General features: G+C 37.5%; 1 protein-coding gene across 1 annotated transcript in view; it reads left to right on the top strand.

The window, feature by feature from the left end:
- The window catches only part of LOC122656060 (glutathione reductase, cytosolic-like), a 32,315-nt gene extending 21,745 nt beyond the window's left edge, over positions 1 to 10,570 (top strand). The window contains exons 14-17 of the mRNA XM_043850490.1: positions 3,082 to 3,195; positions 4,349 to 4,448; positions 7,099 to 7,152; positions 10,256 to 10,570. Coding sequence (XP_043706425.1) covers positions 3,082 to 3,195; positions 4,349 to 4,448; positions 7,099 to 7,152; positions 10,256 to 10,351 — 364 coding nt within the window. The 3' untranslated portion in view covers positions 10,352 to 10,570. The remainder of the gene's footprint in view (positions 1 to 3,081; positions 3,196 to 4,348; positions 4,449 to 7,098; positions 7,153 to 10,255) is intronic.
- Positions 10,571 to 11,383: the final 813 nt, after the last annotated feature.

An 11,383-nucleotide genomic window follows, 5' to 3' on the forward strand; every position in this document is an offset into this window, starting at 1 on the left:
GTTGCAGCCCTGAGTGAGATAGAGAGTCCGAGAGTGGTGGAGATGCAGAAAACCAGAAGCCGAGAGAGTTTAGAGAGAAAGAAACCAAAAAAAATCGAGGGGCTGCTCTTTAGATCAGAGGTGGCTCTGATACCATGTAAACAGCCTTGAGAATGAATGCTTGAATGATCAAAATCGATCATCCAGGCCCTTTATTTGTAATAACCAGAATTACAAGTAGTCAAAGTAGAAGTAGGAATGCCACCTCAGCCTAATCCTATTAGGAATTCCTATTCCCACTAGGAATGCCAAAATAGAGATCGGCTGAGGGGAAAAAACTGAAAAAGATAAAACATAATAAAACTAGGACTAAATTGCCCCTATCGGGTAAAGTAGCCTATTTTAACATCTACAAAGTGTAAGCATTTGATTTTATGCAATGACCAAACATAAATATTGGTAAAAGGTAACCCCAAAAGTATAGTGGTGGGCCACAAGAACTCAAGATGTCAAGAACTATGTAATATGTGAGTTATTAATATTAGCAAAAGAGTGAGACATACATTCTTTATAAATTTTATGATAGTATTAAGCTTAATAAACCAGTAATAACACAAAGAAAAGAGAAGGAGAACAGAGAGAGATCGATGAAAGAAGAAGAAAACTCTGCTGGAATGAAAGCAGAATTGGTAAAGCTTACAGCCCCTCTACCGCTAGTATTTATAATTATCAAAACAGTTACAGTCTTAGCAAGCAAGTAAGAGACTCCTAGACTGATTACAATTCAAGACATCTAACTAGAATAGGAAACAAGTCTATCTAGGAACTAAATAGACCAACACAAGTACTAACTAAAATAACCAGCCACGATAGGGAAACTCCCCTTATTTTGGCACACTCCAACGTGTACCCAACAATTTTCAATCTAAAATAATGCTGAAATGTGTCAAATTTTAAGTTCTTGAGAATCCAATGTTACTAAATCACTAGAGAATTGTGTCCGACTCTCCTAGCAAGTAGAAGACCAGCCAAGTTTTCATTACCAACAGCTTTACCGAACGAGGAAGTTTGTACTGTTCTTAATATTGCTAGTTCTAGGAATATAAGAAGCCCAAAACCAAGAAGTTTTGTATTTGTACTGGTTCTTAAGGTTGCTAATTCTGGGACTATAAGAAGTTTGTGAATGCTTGTATGTTCTTTGTTCTATATAAACAACTCCTTGGTTTTGGCCTTCTAGATATATCTACTGCCTTTGAATTGCATCAAGTTGTAGAGTTCAACATTTGAAATGGACATTTCATTCATATCCTTTTATTCATTCAGTGTATGAACATTCTAGACTGATTCGAAAAGAAGACAGAAACCTCCGATGAAAGTTCTGCTGTTTACTCATTTAATCATTTTGAAGAAGTTGCAAGTTCAAGAATTTTCATGGCATCTATTAATGTAGTTCTAGATTGGTAGGAGACCAACTAGAAGCCAATAACCAGGATCTGCCATGAACAGGGTAGTCCGAATAGGTCAAAATAGGTGTTTTTGGTTAAATTAGGGTTAGGATTTAATGGGACCTAGGGTTTGATGGTAGGGTTAGGTCAAATTGATGTAGGGGAGTCTATCAGTGAAGGTCTTGTTAAGTTTTAATGGTTGGAAATGAGCTGGAATGGAATAGCAGGGTTTTGGGTTTTTGAAAAGGGAATAATGGTGGAATCTAGGGTTTAGGATGGTCAATTTGGGCAGCAACTTGGATCGAGTTTCCCAATGGGTGAGAGGAGAGTTCAATCCAAAAAAGGAGGGATTTTGTTGGCTGGTTTGGTCTGGGCAGAAATTGGGTTATGGGAATGATGTTCAGAAATGGAGGGGATGTTAGGGTTTGGTGGTTTAGAGGATTAGAAAAAGAAATGTTAGAGTTGGGATGAATTAAACACACTGTTGTTGCAAAATTCCCTTGACAGCATCTTGTTTGATTGAGAAACTTGAATAAAAATTGAATCTTTAACTAGAACTTGAAGGAGATCTTCAAAGAACTTGAAGGAGAGCTTCAAAAGAACCACCCGGGCTTCACACCGCAAGGTGTCGATTGGATCAAACACCAATCCCATCAACGAACCACCCGGGGCTTCCCACTGCAAGGTGTCAATTGGATCCAACACCGATCCCCCCCGGCCTTGATCAAACACGACAAAAATCTTCAATGGAGAAGAAGAGCAGCAAAAGCTTTTCATTAATATCAAAATTTGTGTTCAATACTTGCGCTCCTTACAACCTTATATAAAAGACTCAAAAATAGACTCCTACAGTAAAAAGGAAAGGCCTAACTTAATCTTTTGCCTATTAGGTAACCTAAACTGACTAGGAAAGTGAAATAACAAAGCAAATAGACTCAAAACATGGCTGAACTTATAGAGTAATCCAGCCCAACGTAAATAGTCACATGACCACTTAACCAAGTCACATGATCACTTAAGTGATCACATGACCATTAATTACATAAAAATAAAACTAAGGAATCCCATATGCAACCTAATTACCCATATTTTAGGCCCATAAAAATGACCTATTACATGGAAAACCCATGGGATCAAAGGCCCAACATGTATATAACACAACCCTAGACTTATTCCTAAGCAAAGAAGCCCAGTTTGGTGATGATTCTACATCATCTATTGTGAGCCAATCTATGTTGAGATTATATTCCTATTTATTCCCCCCCCCCCCAACAGATAAAATTATCTGTTTCATCTTCTTTACAAAGTCATACTGCATTCATGATTAAAGTTGCATAATTGGTTCCACTTATATGTTTAGTCAATATAAGTGAAGTCATAGTTTGTGATATGACTAACAGTTTAGGATAATGGCAACTGAAATGCGTGAATATGTGCAGTTGGTGTCAATAGTTTTTTTAAATGAGAATCTGGAGTGAATCGTTGTTTACTTGGAACAGATCACCCAATTCTTTCTTCAGTTGAAAGTAACGTCATTTCGAATATTGTATATGTTATTGAAGTGTAGATACTTTACTATTGTGAACGATTCCTGTTGTTCTAGTGATGTTGGAAAACTGTTTTTGATACTAAATGCTCCTGTTTTTCTGTTTGGCAGCATACCTCCTCTATCTGTAGTGGGCCTTAGCGAACAGGAGGCTGTAGAACAAGCAAAGGGTGATATTCTGGTTTTCAATTCTACATTCAATCCAATGAAGAATACTATCTCTGGGTGCGTATGGTAGTTTGAAAGCATTGTTTCTTGCTTGTTATATAATAAGCTGTATATCTAAATGAATTTGCCATCGGACTATGAAATGACGTGCCGCTCCACATCCTTGATAAATTGGGATAACCCTAAAAAATGTCACTTTCCCCATATAATCTTAGAATTCAAGATGTATGTTTTACTTTACATCTGGTTAATTTTTCTCGTGTCCCTGTATTCCAAAATTTAATTTGGTGAAATACTGAAATTTCGTGAGATCAAACATGCAATGATGGTTTTTTAATTCCACGTAGCAATGCCAAAAGTCTTGTTAGAAGTGACAACTCACCTCTTTGAACTTTTTAGTGGTTTAATTGAGAAATTTTGGAGATAAAAGATCTGGAGAAGTTAAGCTTCTTGTTGACTGAGACAGAACAATCAAGGAGTCCTTATCCAATAGAAACTACCAACCAGTCTTTTCCATGTCAGTTAAAGTACCTTTTTCAACTTATGCATCACTGCAGATAACTAGTTCATATGGAAACCAGGGTACCAAGGAACTGTCTATGGGAGAGATGTGTTATAAAACCCAATCCTGGAAGAAATTGTCCGATTTTGTGCTGATTGAACTGGAGATACTCTTGTTGTTGCAATTGGCTTTTATCTGTGACCACTTGGAGGAAAGTGGTCTTAGACATTTGAGAGTGAGGCGTAAAAGGTACTAGAAAAGTAACTTTCACTGTTCCAAGTAAATTCATAAGGAAAAGCAATCAGCTTTGATAAAAGAGAGGGCACTGAGGAGGCCAGGAGGGAGAATAGAACAGGACACATACTGTGGCATGACATTCCTTCATGGTTTCGCCATGTCATTATGAAGAATTCTGCCTTGGTCTAGCTAAAATATGGATATTGGGAAAAGGTATTCAGGTAGTGAGTGTTTCCATGTGCTTTCTTGCTTATGATTTACAGTAATACAGGGCTTCTTGTGCTCTTTATCACCTGGTGGCTACAAAGATATTGATTGCTTCAAAGTTCTTATACTTTTGGATGTTTATCTTCTAGTTTAATTGCACATCTGTGGATCGAATATGCAAATCTTACTTCCTGTGTAGCATGTAATGCCTTCTAGGTTTGTCTATGCTGGCTATGACTCTTTTTTATGCTCTTATGCTTTCAGAAGGCAAGAAAAATCAGTGATGAAGTTGGTCGTTGATGCTGAGACAGATAAAGTTCTGGGAGCTGCAATGTGTGGACCAGATGCTCCTGAAATTATCCAGGTATTCGTCATATCCAAAAATGTGTTCTACCACCGTGGCAATCTAAGGTTTGTCCAAACTAAAACCTCAAAAACCAATCTATCAGAGTTTACCTCTCAAACTGCTCCCTATGACATCCATTAATGAAATAAAATAGTAAATAATGAAAATAAATCTTTGAGTCACCCTCGAACTCTCCACCAAAAGCATACCTCCTTCTCAATCCTCTATGATGTAAAAAATGGGGTGACCTAAACAGCCCAGTAAGACAAAATATAATAAGAACACCACAGAAACGACAACCAAACAATCACATGCGACTAAATAAAACCTCATTTAGTTTTCTCATAAATAACACTTTCACAAAACTCTTTTAATTGCAACTACTCTTTATCACTCTAGCCGACAGTAAGGCACACAGGCTGCCACCGCGCATAACACGAGAGAAACACAGCCCACTACAATCACTCTCTGTTGTCACCCACTCTGTGACTATATATATATATATACATCATTGTCACTCACTTTGTGACTATGTGTATACCCCCATTGTCATCCACTCTGTGACTATGGATATTTCCGCAGCCCCACGGAACCCTCTATCTCTTTGGTAGCTATAACTCTCCACCGGCACAGTGCAGTCTATTTACTCTCAAACACTCTCCAATTTCACTCTTTAAATAATACATATTTTAAATATAACATGTCAACACTCATGCCAAAGCATCCAAGCAATAATCACTAGCCCTTAGGCATTACATCCACAATTATACATCACACAAAACAAGATTTAACATCACTAAACATTACTCACATAACAACATATCACTCATGATCACAATTTCAAATCACCATATATTAACATATTTCAACAACATCAAGCATACCAAATAGAACTCAAATCAACCATACCACACAACTGTGGTGTACACTCACTGTACTCCACTTATCTCGATTTGTGAACGTGTTAATTCGACCCTCCAAACGCCATGTACTCGAATTAGTCACAACGCCCAATTTGGATATTGGGCACCACAATTTGCACAAATACGATTATTACTTTTACGCAATAGTTCTTTTAGCTTTCTGATATTACCAGTGGAAACCCTAATCTGGATGGGAGAATGACTCAGTTTTAGGATTAAACAAGGAGAACATTGGGCAAAAAAAACATATGGGCAAACCAAGACAACAATGGGCAAAAATCCAATATGGAAAAAATCAAGAGAATGATGGGCAATAAATCATATGGGAAAATCAAGAGAACAATGGGAAAGAAATCATATGGGAAAACCAAGAGAAAATGGGCAAGAAATCATATGGGAAAATCAAGAGAACAATGGAGCAAGAAATCATATGGGAAAACCAAGAGAACAATGGGCACAATATCATATGGGAAAACCAAGCACGAAATCATATGGGAAAACCAAGAGAACAATGGGCTAGAAATCATATGGAAAAATCAATAGAACAATGGACAAGAAATCATAAAGAAATCATATGGGAAAATAAAGAATCGTATGGGAAAATCAAGAGAATAATGGGCAAGAAATCATATGGGAAAATCAAGAGAACAATGGGCAAGAAATCATGTGGGAAAATTAAGAGAACAATAGACAAGAAATCATATGGGAAAATCTAGGGAACAATGGGCAAGAAATCATGTGGGAAAATCAAGAGAACAATGGGCAAGAAATCATAAAGAAATCATATGGGTTACAGGTTGGATGCTCACTTGCATATTACACTAGTGATTAATCAAATCAGGTTGAAGAAAAAAAATACCAAGATGCACCCTTCTCTCTTCTTCTTCTCCTTCTCCTTCTTGATTTGTTGTCTTACCCCCCCCCCCCCCTTTTTCCCTTTTGTGCTCCTCTCTCTCCCTCTCTCATCGGTTCAGAATTCTCCCACCTTTCCACGATTTATTTGATAGGGTGGGACCCACCATTGACATAGACCCAATAATAAAAGAACATAGATAAAATACTCCCCCTTTTTAATGCTTATAAGACTTGAACCTGGGGCCCCTTAATAAATTAGTGTCTCAGCCACTAGGCTAGATGCTCATTTATTTACTAAATCCATAAATTAATTTTAAATATAAGAACTGAAGTACTCTTTAATTTCTAAATACCTTATTTATCTATAAGTCATCCAAAACTAGGTTACCTCTAGAATTAAGTTCTACACACGATGGTAATAAGGAAAAATAATTCTGAATTTGCAGATTTGCCTCTGAGGTGTAAAATTACGAAAATGCCCCTTGGTATAGATAATTATTTATTAATACTTTCAGGCTTTCAAAATTCTGGGGTATTACATTTGGCCTCCTTACCATCTTCCCATGTGGCAATCTTCATCTCTGCAATGAGGCATAAAGAAAAGAAAGTTAAACTTCCAATGCATGCCATTGATTGGGAATCAACCCAAATTGGATGTATGAACTAAGCTTATGTACATATCCACTGCATATTCTTAATCATATGAATGTTGGTGTAATTGACTGCCTTTAGTCCTCCATGTGGCTAGAAAACTGTGATGTTCAAGCTAAGTCTGATGTGGTTTCAATTTCAAGCGTTTGCTGAATAAAATCTATAGAACTCACACTTCTAATTTTTCCTTTCCTTTTGAATTTATATTTCTGACTATCATTTTGGGTTATCTTTCACAGGGCATTGCAATTGCTCTGAAGTGTGGAGCAACAAAGGCACAATTTGACAGCACGGTAAGACAACCTTCTCTCTTCAGAATTTATTGCATTGGACAGCTCTGAATGCTCTGCAAGATTCTTTCTTTAGTACTCTATTATCTTTAACTGTAAGGGATGCACTAGGTTGGAGGATAAGGGGGGGGGGGTCCTGTGATCTGCTTTTGGTTACAGTGGTCCTGTAAAATACTTGGCAATTCAATGCATTTGGATAATCGGTGGATTGTTGCCTACAAGTCAAACCTATCTGAGCATTGCTATGTTTCTTGGAGATAGAAAGTGGCTTAATATTGTTTGTCTTATTGGAAAGTTACAGTGCATTTTTTTTTTTTGATGATATCTTACAGTGCATTTTGTTGAAGTGGGACCTTAGGTTATTCGTTGAATGGCCTTATAACAAGTAATTCTTTGGTACAAAACAGAGCTGAATGCTGGGCATTGAAGTAGCAACACAATGTAGTGAGATGAGAATGTTAAGATGGATCAGTCACATGAGTGATGAATGCACTGGAGGGAACTTAAAAGTAGCATCTGTAGGTGACAAGAAAAAGGGTGGTTGACCAAGTTGTCTGGCCTTGTGCAACAAAGATCAATGAATGCACCAGAAAAAATGGTTCATATGATGCAGGTTAAGGTGCTAAAAGGACTAGGGATAAGCCAAAAAATGATTTGGTCTTGAAGTATAAAGTAGTGATATGAGTCATCGGTGGCTATAACTTAGTAGAAGTTACGATCCTAAATACAGTGTGATGGATAATGGAATTCATATGTTCTACTTGATGGAATTTCTTTAGGTTTCGGCTAGTGTCAAGAAAACTAGGGGTCAATGATTTAAGGGTAATATACAACAACAAATTCAGCCTTATCCCGACTTAATGGGGTCGGCTACATGGATCCATACAAAACAAAGTAGGTAAAACTGAGGTCTAAAAAAAAAGGAATGAAGAGATGGGAAAAGAGGGATCGTAAATGAGATGAGAAATGAAAAATGGAAAATGACAAATGAAAGATGGAAAATAAAAAGAAAAATTAAAGATGAAAGTAAGAGGAAAGAAGCACAGCCTGACAAGTCAGGAGATTTCAACTAAATGGGGTCTGCTGCATGGATCCTTGCCCTCCTATAGGATCTATCCGAGGTCATACTTGGTACAAGACCTAGACTATGCATGTCCTTCCTCACAACTTCTCCTATGGTCATTTTAGGCCTGTCCCTAGCTCTTTTAGCTCCTTCAACGGAATATATCACTCCTCCTTACTCGGGCGTCTCTAAGTCTCCGTTGAACATGACCATACCACCTCAAATGACTCTCTCGGAGCTCAGGGTAACTCCCAAGTCAGCTCTAATATGTTCATTCCTTACTTTATTTTTCCTAGTTTTTCCGCACATCCATCTTAACATCCTCATCTCTGGTACACATAGCTTCTCAATATGACACTTCTTAATTGCCCAACATTCTATCCCATACCATAGCCGGTCATCCAACAGTCCTGTAGAACTTTCCTTTAAGCTTTAAAGGAATACATCATTCACACAGCACTCCGGACACACCTCTCCACTTCATCCATCCCACATTACTTCTTTGTGAAACATCATCCCCTATGTCACCTTCTTTATTTATGAGTGACCCCAGATATCTAAAATAGTCACTTTGCAGTACCTCTTTTTCCTCAATTCACACCATGTCAGTAGCTATCATAATGTGACTAAAATTGCACATCATATGCTTCGTCTTCATTCTACTAATCTTAAAACCCCTTGTTTCCAAGGTTAATCTCCATAGCTTTAACTTAGTGTTAATCTCTGCTTTTTCATCCACCAAATACAATATCATCGGCGAAGAGCATACACAACGGGACCTCGTCTTAAATGCTCTTGGTTAGGTTGTCCATGTAACCCAATCGTAATTGGGAATTCCTTGCCCTGACCTCCCACAGATCTCACACTAGTCACCACTCCCTCATACATATCTTTAATTACATCCACATATTTACTCTGACACCCCTCTCTTCACTAGAACATGCCAGATTAAATGTCTAGGGATTTGATCATAGGCTTTTTCTAGGTCAATAAAGACCATATGGAGATCCTTCTTGCTATCTCTATATCTTTCCTTGAGCCTCCTCAATAAGTAGATAGCTTTTGTCGTAGATTTACCTAACATAAAGCCAAATTGGTTCACCGAGATATGAGTCTCTTTTCAAGCGGGCCTCAATAACCTTTTCCCAAAGTTTCATAGTGCGACTCATTAGCTTTATGCTTCTATAGTTATTGCAGCTTTGGATATCACCTTTATTTTTATAGATTGGGACTACAATGCTTCTCCTCCATTCGTCTGGCATCTTCCTAGTGTTCATAATCCTGTTAAACAGATTGGTTAACCAATATACCCCACAACCTCCCAGCTATTGGAATCTCATAAGGGTAATATGTTGTAGTTTAAAGTTTGAAATGATAAAATAGAGGTTTTAGTACAGGAAAACGCTGTGAGGTTATGAAATAAGATCGAAGTACAAGATGTAAGAAAACTGCATCTGGGGTTTGAATGTTTCGGCTAGTGTTTGCAAGAAAATTAGGTGTCAATGATGTAAGGATAATATGTTGAAGTTTAAAGTTTGAGATGACAAAAGAGAGGTTTTAGCACAGGAAAACTCTGTGGGGTTATGAAATAAGATTCAAGTACAAGATGTAAGAAAACTAAATTTGGGGTTTGAATGTTGAGATGAAACTAGTTAGAATGATAAAGAAGGTAAACTAAGTAGGGCTGGAAGTAGTGAAGATTTTGAGAAATTTAAAGACAAAAAAACATTACAAATTCCCAGCCTAGTGAATGATGGATTACTGGGTTCACGGGGTTCTGCCATCTTCTCAGTTTTATCGTGTTTTTTCCTTTTATATTAGAAAACCAATAGGACACGTGAAGAATATTACAGCACTTCCTATGGACATTCTTTCTACATTCACTTCACTTTGTATATTATCCTCTTCTTTTTCTTAATTTTAATGCCCATCAAAAACGCTTTCACCATTGCGTAGAGTTTGGACATGAAATTTCCCATTGCTAATTGAGTTTGTGTAGATTTTCCATTCCATAACTGGTTGTGTTTTGAAATTTTGGTATAGGTGGGCATCCACCCTTCTGCTGCAGAAGAATTTGTGACAATGCGGTCTGTAACAAGGCGTGTTGCAGGAGCTCTCAAACTGAAGACAAATCTGTGAAAATAATAGATCAAACAAAATGATGGAAGCAATTGAAAGACATTCTTTTCATCCTAGATAGTGTACTACATCGCACAAAAGGGAAATAAAGTTTGTTAAGTCTGGTCTGGTTTAGTTTTAGGATGATAAAATCATATCCTTCTTTTCCTACTAGAATGGTTGTATTAGTTTTCTTACACAAGGAGACATCTAATAGCATTAAATTTGTTTTTAGTATTTTCAACTGCAAATTGTTCCTGGTATGTCCATCATAATCATAACCTTCTTCTTTAACAGCTCCAACCTATGTGGGTAAGATTAGTTTGGAAAGTGTCCATCCTTCTGTACAAAATGTCATCCAAACAATACCCATCCGCTGTCCTTGCACTTGGTCAGTTGTTAAACCCCTTCCTCCCTTCCTCCCCCAAATATTTACCATTTGATTGCAATTCTTTGATTAGTGCTTCATTTTGAAAGCTTTTTCAAATTTGTCCCAACTGCCCATTTAGTGCAGTAAGAAGTTTAAGGGTGTGGTCACCCAAGCAGGGTTTTGCCAGGGCAATCATTTCGTATATGAGAACTGTAACCCACGAACAGATCTGTAGGCTATAATATCTGCCATTTTCTCTTCAATATATCAAGGTAATCATGGTCATAAATTCAGTTCACAGCCAACATTGCATGCATGGCTCAATCTAATCATAGAAGCAATTTTAAATCCAAGTAAGCTTGGATTGTGAAAACCAAAGATCGCTGCCATTGTAGTTGAGGCTAGACAACGTTGTGCATGTGGCCAAGATATTCACAATTGAGAGGATAAATTTCCGTGTCTGGCAGGCCAATCATTTTATTTTGAACTGTACAACACTCGCATCATAAGGTTATGCTCTGTTTTAATGAGAAGTAGAAAAGTCATCTCAAGTTTGTAGGAGACCGCATGGTTCGCATCTACGAATTTTTATCCTCTCAAGTGCGGTGCATTGTGCACCACAAAAGTCCATCTGACGGTGGCCAAAGGTTAAATGGTGGATTTTAAAGGTGAATGGGTGCACT

Source organism: Telopea speciosissima, chromosome 3 (assembly GCF_018873765.1).
Source record: "Telopea speciosissima isolate NSW1024214 ecotype Mountain lineage chromosome 3, Tspe_v1, whole genome shotgun sequence".
Classification (NCBI taxonomy): Eukaryota; Viridiplantae; Streptophyta; class Magnoliopsida; order Proteales; family Proteaceae; genus Telopea; species Telopea speciosissima.